This window comes from Carcharhinus amblyrhynchos, chromosome 31, assembly GCF_965287045.1.
Source record: "Carcharhinus amblyrhynchos chromosome 31, sCarAmb.v2.hapA, whole genome shotgun sequence".
Classification (NCBI taxonomy): Eukaryota; Metazoa; Chordata; class Chondrichthyes; order Carcharhiniformes; family Carcharhinidae; genus Carcharhinus; species Carcharhinus amblyrhynchos.
Window position 1 is genome coordinate 18,532,843 of NC_137354.1, and position 16,277 is coordinate 18,549,119.

The window sequence follows — 16,277 nt, forward strand, 5'->3', positions numbered from 1 at the left end:
ATAGCAACAAAATCAGCGCAAATAGGTCGTGAATTGTAACACTTGTTTAAGATGCGAGTAGATAGGTTTTTGGTAGGCAAGGCCATTAAGGGTTATGGGGAGAAAGCGGGAAAGTGGAACTGAGCCACTTCAGATCAGCCATGATCTTATTGAATGGTGGGGCAGGCTCGAAGGGCTAGATGGCCTACTCCTGCTCCTATTTCTTATGTTCTTATGTACCCAAAATATGGAGCAGTTTATTTTTTAGCCCGTAGTCTCCCTTAACCCAATCAGTAAGAAGTCTCACAACACCAGGTTAAAGTCCAACAGGTTTATTTGGTATCACAAGCTTTCAGAGTGCTGCTCCTTCATAGCTAGGTGGAGAGTTGGGTTCACAAACATGGCATATATAGATAGAGACTCAATTACAAGATAATAGTTGGAATGCAAGTCTTAACAGGTAATCAAGTCTTACAGGGACAGACAATGCAAGTGAAAAGAGGGATAATTACAGGTTAGAGAGGTGTGAATTGTCTCAAGCCAGGACAATTAATAGGATTTTGCAAGCCCAGGCCAAATGGTGGGAGTTACACGTAGTATGACATGAACCCAAGATCCTGGTTGAGGCTGTCCTCATGCATGTGGAACTTGGCTATAAGTTTCTGCTTGGCAATTCTGTATTGTGTGTCTTGAAGACCACCTTGGAGGATGTTTACCTGAAGATCGGAGGCTGAATGCCCTTGACTGCTGAAATGTTCCCCTCTAAATCATAACCCAGTCAAGTTAGGTTAAGTGTCAGCCCTGTGTGAGATGGAGGTCAATCCATTGATAACTGAAGTAGATACTGCAATGAAGAGATTTTTACAGGCAACAGGGGCTTGCGGTGAGTTAAATCCCCTAAAAGTAATGTTGGGTTGGTATCCCACCCATTTCCAGGTTTTAGCTATTGGCAGGGAAGGGCGGAAACCCCCTGTGTTGCTGTCTGGTAATTAAATCATTTATATATTCCTGTAAGTAATTAAGTGCCATTTTATCTAGTTTTAACATCCTGTGCATCTATTTCCTGAGCTGTCAACACCTCACCAGGAGCACAGGGGGAAATGCACCTTCAGTGCAACTGCAAGGCTTTAACTCCAGCCACAGCTGGGTTGAAAATCTGCTGCTTAAAGCATTCCATTTCAGAGAGTCCCCTCACTGCATGACAGGTGATTGCCAGCTTTTTGATATCACTTCACCTATATTGCCCTTCACTCAACTTCAGCTACCTTTCCCTGCTGTCAGCCTTCACCACGTCATGGCAGCAGTTGGTTCAGCTAGACCTTGCACCTCTGAGGAGGAGCAAATGGGGCAGCAAGACCACCTACAACAGCAGCAGGAGCAACACCAGCACCAGCTGCCTTTCCTCAAACATGTACTGCACGACGTGGCGGAGGGATGGACACAGATGTCCAACATCGTGGCGGTGGGATGCTCCATAAAGCTCCACAGGCAGAGAGGATCAGCTCTCACAACACGTCTGAACAGCAGTGCCTAAGGAGGCTTAGATTTTCATAGCAGTTTCCTGCTGACGTCTGCACCCTGCTGGAAGTAGCCCTCCTTTCCAGTGAATCAGATGGACATGCATTGCTAGTAGCCATCACTGTACCTGTCACGGGAGGATTCCATGACCTCGTTCCCCCCCACCCCCTGAGACACGCATGTTTCTGACTTTCCCTGATGATATTTGATTTGATTTGATTTATTATTGTCACATTAGCATACAGTGAAAAGTATTGTTTCTTGCGCGCTATACGAAGCATACTGTTCATAGAGAAGGAAATGAGAGAATGCAGAATGTAGTATTACAGTTATAGCTAGGATGTAGAGAAAAATCAACTTAATGCAAGGTAGTTCCATTCAAAAGTCTGATGGGAGCAGGGAAGAAGCTGTTCTTGAGTTGGTTGGTATGTGACCTCAGACATTTGTATTTTTTTCCCAAAGGAAGAAGGTGGAAAAGAGAATGACCAGGTGTGAGGTCCTTAATTATGTTGGCTGCTTTGCCAAGATAGTGAGAAGTGTAGACAGAGTCAATGGATGGGAGGCTGGCTTGCGTGATGGACTGGGCTAAATTCACGACTTTTTTGTCATTTCTTGTGGTCTTGGGCAGAGCAGGAGTCATACCAAGCCATGATATAACCAGAAAGAGTGCTTTCTATGGTGTGTCTGTAAAAATTGACGAGAGTCATAGTTGACATGCCAAATTTCCTTAGTCTTTTGAGAAAGTAGGGGCGTTGGTGGGCTTTCTTAACTATAATGCTGGCATGGAGGACCAGGATAGGATGTTGGTGATCTGGACACCTAAAAACATGAAGCTGTTGACCCTTTCTACTTGTCCCCGTTGATGTATATGCTTTTCCCTGCAATGAGAGAAAGCAAGGAGTTATGAGTGTTAGAAATGGCTTGTGCAGGTATGAGAGAAGGACAACATTTGTGGAGGATGGATGTCAGGTAGGAATACAAGAGCGCAATAAGATTAGAGTGGGTTTGACTATTGGTTGCTCAAGCGGGGATGTGAGGTGCCTGGAGAGAGATGAAAATGCACACCAGTCCCAAATCATAGAATCCCTATAGTGCAGAAGGAGGTCTTTTGGCCCATAGAGTCTGTGCTGACTCTCTGATAGGGTATCTGTAGCAGGCCCTCTGCCCAACCCTATCCCTGTAATCCCACACATTTACCTTGGCTAAACCATCTAACCAACATATATTGGAATGCAAAGAGGCAATTTAGCATGATCAATCCACCTAACCTATACATCTAGGGACACTAAGGCACAATTCAGCATGACTACTCCACCTAAGCTACACATCTAAGGATACTAAGGGACAATTCAGCATGGCCAATCCACCTAACCTACACATCTTTGGGTCGTGGGAGGAAACTGGAACACCAGGAGGAAAGCCACACAGATGCAGAGAGAACGTGCAGACTCCACATTCACCCAAGGGCAGAATCGAATCCAGGTCCCTGGCACTGTGAGGCAGCAGTGCTGACTACTATGTCACCCAAACATGGATGAGAAACAGAATTCTTTAGATTCTGAAAAGCAGATGGGTTCAATGCCATTTTGTTCTTCTCCAAAGGGCTTTTGTTCAAATTAAGTGGATTAGCATATAATAATACAAGTGGACAGTAAATGACTAGGTCGAGATTTTACTGCCTCATTTGTCCCGAAACTGTAAAATCCTTCCCGTGGTCAACAGACCTTTCCATTGTCTGCCCCTTGCACGTTCCAATTTCCATTGAGGGTATGGCAGTAAAATTCCAGCCCTAGAGATTAATCCACAATAAAAGGAAAATATCACAGATGCTGGAATCTGAAACAAAAAGAGAGGATGTGGAAAACTCATCAGGTCTGGCAGCATCTGTAATGAGAGGGAAAAGAGTTAATGTTTTGAGCCTGTATGCAGACTCTGTTTCTCTCTCCCTACAGATGCTGCCAGGTCTGCTGAGTTTTTCTAGCATTATCTCTTTTTGTATTAGAGATAAATCTGTGCTATTTAGAGAGCTTTGGAGAATGGTGCAATGAGAAACCTTTGTGTTTCCTTGTTTGCTCATCCTAAATGCTTTTATCCATACAACAGCAACTTGCATTTATATAGCAGCTTTAATAGAATAAAATATTCCAATACAACTCACAGGGGCGTTGTCAAACTACATTTGCCAGGGAATGCTACATTATTGTGAAAACTTATATTTCTGATTAGTCTTGGAAATATTCACCTCGAACACAAAATTTCAGTACTAATAAATATTCTGTCTTTTAGCTGAGAAGCCGCTTGTTGTGGAAGATAATTACTTACTCTGCCCTGCTCCTGTGATAGATGAAGTTGGAATGTAAGTAATGAGGTGAATTTTTGTATTCTGTTAAATGCCTGAAATTAAGTGTAATACTTACTGCAGCAAATACTGTAACTGTATTTAATGGTGTATAAGTTCACCTGGCATACAGGATGGCCCAATTCTTTTGGCACCAAAAATTTGCCAGACATATAAGTCCACTGCCCTTCACAGCTACAAAAGGCTATGTTCAAATTAGTAGTCAACTAATTTGCACCCCCAGAAATGCATGTTTTACCCCTGTAAGTCAGCATATGGGATCAGGCAGGTGACATAGGCTGTGTTGCGAAAACATGAGGTTATTTAAGATACGGCCAGACTACATATGGCATGACGTGTGAGGATCAGAAATGAATCTTTCAGCAAAAAGAATGAAGTATGAAGCTGCTTTCAAGCTAAACGGCGCAACATTTGCTAACTCTGGAAGTGAGGTGAGAGTGACTGCTTGACATCAAAGCCACATTTGATCAAATGTGGCATCAAGGAGACCCGAGCTAAACTGCAGCCAATGGAAATTAAATGGAATATTCTCCACTGGTTGGAGCAATGCATAGCATAAAGGAAGATAATTGTGTTTGTAGGAGGTCAAATATCTCAGTTTCCGCACAGCACTGCAAGAGCTCCTCAGGTAGTGTCCTAGACCCAGCCGTCTTCAACTACTTAATCAATGACCTTCTTTCCATCGTCAGGTCAGAAGTGAAGACGTTCACTGATGGTTGCACAATGGTCAGTACAAATCTTGATCCTCAGATACTAAAGTAGTCCATGTCCAAATGCAACAACACCTGGACAGTAGCCTGGGGGTTACCACTTACTAGAAACTGACAACAGCAAGTCCTAAACTAGGAATCCTGTCGAGAATAACTCACATCCTGACTCCCCACAGCCTCTCCACCATCTACAAGGCACAAGTTAGGAGTGTGACAGAATACTCTCCACTTGCCTGGATGAGTGCAGCTCCAACGACATTCAAGAAGCTTGACATCATTCAGAATAAAGCAGCCCTCTTGATTGGAACCCCATTCACATTCACTTTCTCCACTACTGATATACAGTAGCAGCAGTGTGTAGCAACTACAAGATGCACTGCAGGAACTCACCAAACCTCCTTAAACAGCACCATCCAAACCAATAACCATTATCATCTAGAAGGACAAGGGCATTAGACAAATGGGAACACCACTACCTGTAAGTTCGTGTCCAATTCAAGGATCATGTTTGTGCTGAATGGAAAAGGCAGAAGGAAAAATCTTCACAAATAGTGGAAATATGCATATTGCCCTATTTGATATTTTGTGTGGTTTCATTATCTAATCATAGGATGCTGTTAGTGCACAAATTGTATTCAGATTGTTCAGAAAATGCAGAATATCCCATTCAAATGGATGGAGAGGGAGATGAGTTATTAAAGAGGATGGTTCTGAAATGAAAGCACCAAATCTGATCCAGAGTGGGATCCTTACGATGATGCCATAGCCAAAGTGAATTCGATGAACTCTTTGGTCAGAATTCTCCAGCTGTTCATGCTGGTGGGATCCTCTGGTCTCACTGATGGTGCACCCCTCCTATGGGCTCCTGGTGGCGTGGTGTGGAATCCATGGGAAATCCCATTGACAGTAATGGGATCAGAAGATCCTGCTGCCAGTGGGTGGCACACCGCCTCCCACTGCCGAGAAACACGCAGCTGGGAGGCCAGAGAATTCTGACCTTTAAACAAAGAACAAAGAAAATTACAGCACAGGAACAGGCCCTTCGGACCTCCAAGCCTGCACTGACCATGCTGCCCAACTTAACTAAAACCACCACCCTTCCAGGGACCATTTCCCTCTATTCCCATCCAATCCAATGAAAAGCCACGACCATACCAGCTTCCACTACCTCCCCCGGCAGCGAGTTCCAGGCACCCACCACCCTTTGTGTAAAAAATCTGCCTTGTACATCTCCTATAAACCTTGCCCCTCGCACCTTAAACCTGTACCCCTCAGTAATTGACTCTTCCATCCTGAGAAAAAGCTTCTGACTATCCACTCTGTCCATCCTCTCATAATCTTGTAAACTTCTATCAGGTCACCCCTCAACCTCCATCATTCCAGTGAAAACAAACCAAGTTTCTCCAATCTCCCTTCATAGCTAATGCCCTCCATACCAGGCAACATCCTGGGGGTAAATCTGTTCTGTACCCTCTCCAAAGCTTCCACATCTTTCTGGTAGTGTGGCAACCAGAACTGAACACTATACTATGTCAAATGCCAAAGTCAAAGGCGCAATCTTACTGTTTATTAATGCTACATTCCTGCTGCAGCAAGATGGCCAGTCAAATCTCTGTTCACTGCAGTGGGATTGGCAAAACCCACTGGTGTGAACAATGGTAAGATTCCAGCCAATGAATTTGATGGTTTTAAAATGCTTTGATTGTGATTAAAGGCATCTTTGTATAATTAATTCATTGGGTAAACTGTGCCACATTAATATGAATTACCGGTGGGGGTTTTTTTTGCATTTCAAAATGATGACCACCAACACTGGTGGTTCACATCTTGCACTCAGCATGTAAATCTACCCTGTTTTTGAAAGGAGTTTTGGAGGCTCCAAAGGTTGCCAAGTATATAAAATATAAACATAATTAAAGGATTTGGGGGCGGGGGCGGGCTGTTATTCATAGATGGTGAAAGTCTTAGCAGATATATTGGGAGTGAAATTTGACTTCTGTGACAATGCAAATAAATAGCACCAATTGGACACTGCATCAAATGCCCCTTTCCAGAATTGGACAGATCATGTCATGGGCAGATGATCAGCTACTATCCATTTAGCGCCTCCCTCCAAGATGAATTCCATCACAATTGAAAAATAATTATTCTTGCATCAGGTTCTTTTCTTGCAAGAATCTTGAGAAATTAATTTCCTTGAGTTGGGATGTTAGATACGAGAAGTCATCAATTTAATAAAAGGTCACTAAGAGAGAGGTTTGGAGAAATGTTAAAGTTTATTTATTAATCACAAGTAAGGTTTACATTAACACTGCAATGAAGTTACTGTGAAATGTCCCTAGTTGCTACACTCTGGCACCTGTTCAGGTCAGTGCACCTAACCAGCACGTCTTTCAGACTGTGGGAGGAAACTGGAGCATCTGGGGGAAACCCATGCAGACATGGGGAGAACATTGCAAACTCTGCAAAGACAGTGACCAAAGCTGGGAATCGAACCTGGATCCCTGGTGCTGTGAGACAGCAGTGCTGACCACAGCATCCCGCCCACCACGGGAATTATAGCAGAGTGCGGAAGAGCCATGGAAAGATCAATTGACCTCGGATGGGATTTTCCAGTTTTGGGGCGAGCAATGCCGGAAAATCCTGCCTAAGGAGTTGCCTGAACATGGAGTGCTTTGCCCTAGGAAACTAATGAGGCAGACACCATTGCATCTTTTAAGGGAAGAATATGCAAACGTTTGACAGAGAAAAGAATGCAGGATTTGGAGGAAGAATAGGGCCATGGGATTAGTTTTGAATTACTGTAACAAAGGGGAGCATAGACCTGATGAGCCAAATAGTCTCAAATGTAGTCAATTTATTTGCTTTATGATTTAAGCTTTGAACAGTAGGAAATGTTTGACCCTATGTGCTTATTGCTAAAGCAAAATAATTCTCATTCATGCACAGTTGAAACTAATCAAAACCATGTGACATAACATCTGACAGTATTACTTGGAAATTGATTTACAATTTTGGGAAAAGGTTTGTGGGAATTGATCACTGTTGGGAAAATATTATTTTTTAAATGAGCTCAGCTCTGTCACGCTCAATCTCTGGTTAACCAGAGCTCAAAGCTGCTGTATAATTGGAAATTTTGGACAGGATGAAATTGTGGCTTTCCTTTGATTTTGTTTGTTAGTACTGAACTTCAACGCATTTTAATGCTTCCTTTGCTGCACCTACAGTTAAGTGCAGTGACCTTCATAGGGATACTTATGATCCAATTTTATTCAGAATAGCTGAGAAACTTACATCTTTGTACTCACAAGATTTCAAATTGAAGGCACTCCCTGCTGCTGTCTCAGTCTGAATGCTCTTAAATTAGAGTAGGCTTACTTCATCTGTGGTAGGCATTGATTGATGGAGTCTTAGAGGGCTGTAGAAAGACACTTACTGTTTTCATGTAGTCTAGAGGAACACAACCTGCATTTTGAGAATAGCTTTCACATACAAATGTTTGAGGGCAGCACGGTGGAACAGTGGTTAGCACTGCTGCCTCACAGCGCCTGGGACGTGGGTCCGATTCCCAGCTTGGGTCACTGTGTGGAGTTTGCATGTTCTCCCCGTGTCTGCATGGGTTTCCTCCCACAGTCCAAATGACGTGCTGGTTAGGTGCATTGGCCATGCTAAATTCTCCCTCAGCTACCCGAACAGGCACCGGAGTGTGGCGACTAGGGGATTGCAGTGTCAATGTATGCCTACTTGTAATTAATAAATAAACTTAATCGTGAGTCGTCAAATTATTTTCTTTTCAAATGCTATTTGACATTGTTTTCGCTCATTTACTAGATTTATAGTACTTTTGTTACAAATATTGACCCATTCAAAAATACTGCTGCAACAGTGAGTTTTCTTGTTTACAGTATAGAGATACCAATAAAATAGCCTGTACAAGAAAATAATTGAGGGCAGAAGATTTAATAGTCGAGCATTCAAAGCCAGGATTTGTGTGGTTCTGTTCTAAAATAACAAAACTTTTTGAATCATCAGGGTTTTTTTTGTTCTTTACTAGAATGTGGGTGTCACTGGCAAGGTCAGCATTTGTTGCCTATCCCTGATTGCCCGTGAACTGAAAGGTTTGCTCAGCCTTTTCAGAAGGCAGTTGTGTTACCCACATTGCTATGGGTCTGGAGTCACATATAGGCCAGACCTTCCCTAAAGGGATATTAGTGAACCAGATAGAGTCACAGAGTCATAGAGGTTTACAACACAATAAAAGGGCCCTTCGGCCCAACTTGTCCATGCTACCCTTTCCTTTTTTAAACCCCTAAGTTAGTCACAGTTGCCCACATTTGGCCCGTATCCCTCTATACCCATCTTTCCCATGTAACTGTCTAAATGCTTTTTAAAAGACAAAATTGTACCTGCCTCTACTACTACGTCTGGTAGCTCATTCCAGACACTCACCATCCTCTGTGTGAAAAAAATTACTCCTCTGGACCCTTTTGTATCTCTCCCCTCTCATCTTAAACCTCTAGTTTTAGACTCCCCTGCCTTTGGGAAAAGATATTGACTATCTAGCTGATCTAGGCCCCTCATTATTTTATAGACCTCTATGAGATCACCACTAAGCCTCCTACGCTCCAGAGGAAAAAGTTCCAGTCTATCCTGCCTCTCCTTATAACTCAAACCATCAAGTCCCGGTAGCATCCTAATAAATCTCTTCTGCACTCTTTCTAGTTTAATAATATCCTTTCTATAATAGGATAACCAGAACTGTACACAGTTGGGGTTTTTGTGATCATTAACGATAGCTTCATGGTCACCATTACTCAGTTTTTTTTAACATTCTAAATTTATTAGTTGAATCTAAATCCCACCAGCTGCTGTAGTGGGATTCAAACCCATGCCCCCAGGGCAATAGCATGGGCTTCTGGATTGCTAGTCCGGTGGCATTCAAGTCTTTTTTTATAAAGTTAGTTTATTAGTGCCACAAGTAGGCTTATATTAACACTGCCATGAAGTAACTGTAAAAATCCCACAGTCACTACACTCTGGTGCCTGTTCGGGTAGCTGAGGGAGAATTTAGCATGGCCAATGCACCTAACCAGCACATCTCTCAGACTGTGGGAGGAAACTGGAGAACCTGGAAGAAACTCATGCAGACACAGGACAATGTACAGACTCTGCACAGACAGTGACCCAAGCTGGGAATCAAAGCCGGGTCCCTGGTACTGTGAGGCGGCAATGCTAACCACTGTGCCACCATACCACTCCCATTAGCCATGCACTGCCTCCTCTTAAAATTAACCTTACCCTGTCAAATATACAACAACGACTTGAATTCAAATAGCACCTTTAAAAAGTCTGAAGGCGCTTCACAGTAGCATTATGAAGCTAAAATCTGACACATATGGAGATAGTAGGAAAAATGACCACCAGCTTGGTTAAAAAGTTAGGTTTTAAGTGCAGAAAGGGTAGTGAAAGTCAACCCACAGCACCTGGACTGCAATGTTTCAAGAAGGCAGCTCACCACCACCTTCTCGAGGGCAACTAGGGATGGGCAGTAACAAACGCTGGCTAAGCAGACACCCATGTCCTATGACTGAATAAAAAAATGAAGCAGTCCGGGGAAGGCATTTCGAAGTGTAGGGGCTTGATAGCTGAAGGCCCCAAACTCTGAAATGGTGCAGCAATGGTGTGGTGTAATATTGTATATCGTAATGGTGTGAGTAATATTGAGGAAGCTTGAAGGGCCAGAATTAAATGAGCACCAATATTGTGAAGGGTTGTGCAGTAGGTGGTGGTTTTGTGGGGAGGGGTGTCTGGGTGATAATCATGAGAGATTTGCAACAAGAATGAGGATTTTAAAAATGAAGTGTTTCAGTAGAAATTATGCCTACCTGATACCAGAAAGATGCAGTTATCACAGGGAGAAACACCTGCCCACAGTTGCCTATACCACAACTCATCACAGTATGATGAGTATTTAAATATCTAGGGTTGACACTCCCGCCATTTATAATATTAATGCAGTGTCAAGAGTCAGCTGAAGGAAAGGAATTCTCTGAGGTACTTTATCACAGCATAAGTGGGCATATGAACTAGAAAGAGTGCAAATAATTTTGTTTAAATTGTTGATGGGTTTTGTTGCTGGTTCATGATCAATTGCAGTACCCAAACCAAACCCTCACAATGAAAATTCCCCAAAAAGCCGTGAGTAATGCCTTGGCCACATGACACGGAAGTTTCCCCCAATTCCTTCCAGTTAAAATGTTTCCAAACTTACATCTGGAATAATTCATCTACTTAACCCCTTTCCTGTACCCTTCCACTGCATCCTTTAAGATTTTTATATTTTCAAATCTTTTGCTACTTTCACTTTCATTGCTATAATGAACTTGCCCATACTGGGGCATTTCATGTCCCTGCAACCTTGCATGTTAAATGTCTTCTAAACTTCCTTGAATCCTTTTGATGTTCACTTAGATGGTAGTGATTTTATGTCCTCATCCAGGAATTGAGTATATAATCTCAGTTAACCTGCAGGACAGTATTGAGGGAGTGCTACATCACCAGAGATAAGGAAATATATTTTTAATTATTCGTTCTTGGTATTCATCCCAAGACCCCTCCTCCTACTTCAAGAGAATGTGTAAGATTTATTGTCGTTATTTGAAACAGAGTATGGAAGTTGTCCCAATGTCCAAGCCAATATTAACACCACCAAAACAGATTAATTTGTTATTTATTTCAGTTGCTGGAACCAGGCCGGGTAAGAATTAGTTCTTCTGTTCATTTACAGAATGAATTAGCCATGCCATATTTTTGAACATCCTGAGGAAAAATAAATAAGTTAGTAATAAATAACATAGTTCTTTCTTTGGTTGGCTAGCTGGTTGAGGGATGAGGGCATTTGATTGTCAGTGTCAGTTGCAAAGGGAAAAGCATTGAAGTCTCCCATCCATCCCAGCCTACCATCCACTGACTCTGTCCACACTTCCCGCTGCCTCAGAAAAGCAGCCAGCAGAATTAAGGACCCCACGCACCCCGGACATTCTCTCTTTTACCTTCTTCCTTTGGGAAAAAGATACAAAAGTCTGAGGTCATGTACAAACCAACTCAAGAAAAGCTTCTTTCCTGTTGCTGTCAGAGTTTTGAATGGACCTGCCTTGCATTAAGTTGATCTTTCTCTACACCCGAGCTATGACTATAACACTACATTCTGCACTCTCTCATTTCCTTTCTATGAATGGTATGTTTTGTCTGTATAGCTTGCAAGAAATAATACTTTTCACTGTATGTTAATACATGTGACAATAATAAATCAAATCGAATCAAAAAGTCACTGGACCTGGTTTAAGGATACCCCAGAAGCTCGTTAGAATTTTTTTTAATGTATTAATGGAATATGAGCATTGCTAGAAAAGCCAGTATTTAATAATAGAACCTGACTTCTCTTGAGAAGGCTGTGGTGAGCTGCTACAGCCAGAATTCTCCAATCTCACACGCCCTGCTATCACTGCGAGTGAGAACAGAGAATTTGGCGCTTAGCCAAATCTCCATTCATAGCAGCAGGACTGGCAGATCTCAGCTGCAGCCAAAGTCAGAAAATTCCGGCTACCATCCATGTGATGTATGTACAACCACTGTGCTGTCAGGAAGGGAGTTCCAGGATTTTGATCCAGCAATATTAAAGGAATGACAATGTAATTCTTCAAGAGGATGGTTTGAGATTTGGAGGGGATCTTGTAGGTGATGTTCCCATCCACCTGCTGCCCTTGTTTTTCCAGGTGATATAGGTGGCAGGTTTGGAAAGTGTTGTCAAAGAAGCACCAGTGAGTTCTACAATGCATACTGAAGCCTGTGGTAGAGGGAATAAAAATTGAAGCTGGGAGATAGGGTGCCAATTAATTGGGCTGCTTGGTCTAGGATAGTGTTGAGTTTCTTGAGTGTTGAATCTCCATGCATCCAGAGAATATTCCACACACTCCTGACTTGTGTCTTGGAGATGGTTGACAGGCTTTGGGGAGTCAGGGAGTGTGTCACTCACCACAGAATTTCTAGAATCTGACCTACTAGAATCTCACCTGCCCTTGTAGCCACTGTATTTATAAAACAACCATAGTTTTTGTAAAGTTTCTGGTTGAGGGTAAACAATCCAAAGAAGGAACTAACTTTTATTTGTATAAGATGTTGATGGTGGGAGAGTCAGCGATAATAACGCCATTGCATGTCAAGGGAGATGGTTAGCTGATCATTGCCTGACATTTTTGTGACGTGAATGCTACTTGCCATCATCAGCCCAAACATGAATGTTGCCCAGGGCTTGTTACATATGGGCATGGGCTGCTTCATTATCTGAGGAGTTACAAATAGGACGAACATTGTGCAATCATCAGTGAATATCCTTAATTCTCTCCTCATTATGCTAAGAAGGCCACTGATAAAGTAGCTGAAAATGTTTGGGCCCAAACCACAACCTTGAGAAACACCTGCAGCGAAATATTGGGGCTAAGATGCTTGACCTCCCACAACACCTTCCTTTGTATTAGGTCTGACTCCAAGCAGTTTAAAATGTTTTGCAGAATGTTTGACAATTTCATATGACATTTAGGTACAAAGATGTAAATACATCTGTAACCCTTAAGTCCAGATGTGCAGCAGAATTGAAATGTGACTTACATGTATGAAAAGAGAGAAATCTTACAAATCGATATTTATATTTTCTTTCCAGGGTGGTTTACCTTCAAGTAAGCATGAATCAGGGATTAACATTCATATCCAGCTCTGTCAGCATCACCAGTACACATTGTGTAAGTGCATTGAAAATGCAAACAAAAGGGAAATATATTGGATTGCCATCAAAGTAATTTTGAGAAGACAAAAATGTCAATGAAGTTGAAGTTTGTGGTACACCTCATTCATTATATAAATATTTTCTTAATCTAGACCAACTTGCATTTCTGTTACAGTCCTCATGAGCAAAGAGAGGTCTGTTTTACCAGAAGGTTAACAAAGAGCCAAACATATGAGGAAAGGAGAAACCGTTTGGGATTACAGTCTAAGTTAAGGACTTTAAGAGGACTTCTGACTGTTTGGGGGGACAGACTGAGAAAGGGATTTGTGGATGGGGGCTAATTGAATGAAGAGGTAGTTTTTAATGTTGGAAATGAGAGTGGGGTAAAGAGATTTCCAGTGTTAGATGAGTAGATGGTACACACAGGGCCATATGACTGGAGGACATTTCTAAGATCACCTCTATAGAGAGAGACCTTTGCTTTGGCAGCACAGAAACCGCATGATCCCTTGTCAGCTATGTCCATTCAGGGAGGGGTGCTGGGTGTTTGGAGTTGTGAGCAGTGCCGTTGTAGGCATTTCATCTCCCCTCTTCCCTTCGTCCCTTCCTCTGACTGCAGCCAATGAGAAATGGTACAGAATGAACGGCAGCTCCACATCTTGCTGGGATCTAGATGATATAGGACCCCTGAGTCAGGAACAAACTGGCTGAAATGTAGCTTCACAATAGACCAAACACAAGTAAATATGATTGACATCCAGCTGCCTCTTAATTATTCGGGTGTCCCTTTAATCGGCCACCTGTGCTATCCTTGAACAGCCAAAAAGACCCTCTTCCTACCTCAAATGATCTCACTGACTGACTGCGGTCAGCTTGGAAAAATGGTGCACCTCACCTTTCAAACTTGCACCACCACCACCATTTACCCTCCAGTAGTCACCCACCAACCTCCCCAACAACACCATAGACCCACCCAATATTGCTGTTCCTCTCCTGTCTGTCACCCTGGACCTCCCCTGGTTACCTTGGATCCTATCACAATCCATTTCCACGTACCTTTTCTCTCCTCAAAGCCATTGCCATCCCCAGTCCACTCTACCCCTTCCCATTGTCTAAGCCACCTGTCCTCTCCCATCCCTGACCCATCAATGAGACCTTCACCTACAGACTCTCACTCTAGACCTGCTACCCCACCGCATCCCACTCCCTCCTCTGACTGTTCCTTCCTATCATCATTACCCTGAGTTCCAGAGAGTTGGCCTTTTAATGAGCATTCATGAGATGCAACTGAATGCAAATGTGGTTCCCAGCATAGATCAGCAGGAAACTCAACCCATCTTTAACCTGTCATTGGAGTCAGGGGAACCAAATTCCAAATTAGGTTCCTAGTGGTGAGAAACTGATTTTTTCCAGAACACCAGGTTTAGTGCCCCCCACCCACCATGATTCTCGTCACTGACAGGAATGGAACATTCTGCCTCAGGTGCTTGAAGGCAATGATCAGGGATTGTGGGGAAAAGGCAAGAGAATGGGGATGAGAAAAATATCAGCCATGATTGAGTGGCAGAGCAGACTCAGTGGGCCGAGTGGCCTAATTTTGCTCCTATATTTTATGGTCTCATGATAAGGCTCTTAAAATCAATTTTGAAGATATGGAGACCTAATAGAGATTGGCGATAATGGGCCGCCTACACTTGTGGGTGAGAACCTAGCCAGGGTAATGTGTATGAAATTTTAGTTTTTAGAAGGTGAGGATGAAAAGCTAGCATGTCAAGCATTGTGAAAATCAACATTCAAGGTCACAGAGGCACGAATCGAAGATTCAGTGGCTTTGCTGCTCTGAAGTAACTTTTTTGTAATCAAATAACGTTTTGGTGGCTTTGATCTTCTTCATAATGACCTTGGGAGAATATAAACAAGGGCTGGAACTTTACAGCCATTCATGCTGGTGGGATCTTCCGGTCCCATCGACGGTGCACCCATGCACAGCGGCAAGGGGAGCATTCAACAGGAAACCCCGTTGACAATGGTGGGACCAGACGATCCTACCAGCGTCAATGGCGGCTGCCTCTGCCACTGCAAAATAGGTGAAAAATCCTGCCCAAGGAACAAGTATTAGTAAATGCCAATAAAAGTGTGAATGCATAAACTTTAATTTAAGCAAGGTCAATTACTGTCCTGTGTTACTTCTTGATTCATTTATTCCTGTCATTGTTAGGTAGCTGTTTTTCTCTTCAGGTCTTATTTCTTCATGTCTCTCTCCCTTTTAATATTTTTAGCTGGAAGACTTATTCACCTCATAAAACTACTTGTTCTTCTCTGAGGTACCCTCAACTCTTTTTTATCTCTGGCTACCTTCCTTTTATAGAGTAAGTTTCTCTATCTTTTTCCTGATTACATGGGACAGTCTGATTCACACATATTGTTAGAATTTTCCTCAGCGCTGTGATTTGGACATCCTATAAATTATTTTTCCTTGTCTTACAAGATTTGAACATTGAGATTAATATTGCATTTACCTGGTAGAATTGCTTCGACCAAACATGCTTAATATTTTTCCTTGCTTTTCAGTCTGATGGAACGATCCTTTTACTTGCACTATTAGTGTTGTTCCTGCTGTTGGCATTGATCTTGCTGTGGTGGTTTTGGCCTCTGTGCTGTACTGTGGTAAGTTCCCAATCACTTTTTCAGTTAACTGTTCCTGTAATGATATTTAATCAATAATTATAGATGATTCTGAGAATTGGAAGTTCCTCCCATAATTACAATTATACGTGTAAAAAAAAGTTGCTCTTCTCTGCCTTAAACATTGATAGATATTTGCAACAGCATGTCGGAGCATCAACATGCTGTATCATGGAATAATTAACCCCCACGATATTAAATACCTTACTTCAACAATGCCAGTGAGGACATGTGGTAAGCCCAA

At 42.5% G+C, this 16,277-nt stretch overlaps 1 protein-coding gene across 1 annotated transcript in view; it reads left to right on the forward strand.

The window, feature by feature from the left end:
- antxr1d (ANTXR cell adhesion molecule 1d) overlaps positions 1-16,277 on the forward strand; it is a 96,180-nt gene that overhangs the window by 42,604 nt on the left and 37,299 nt on the right. The window contains exons 11-13 of the mRNA XM_080215556.1: positions 3,784-3,853; positions 13,286-13,364; positions 15,920-16,015. Of these exons, the coding sequence (XP_080071682.1) occupies positions 3,784-3,853; positions 13,286-13,364; positions 15,920-16,015 (245 nt within the window). The remainder of the gene's footprint in view (positions 1-3,783; positions 3,854-13,285; positions 13,365-15,919; positions 16,016-16,277) is intronic.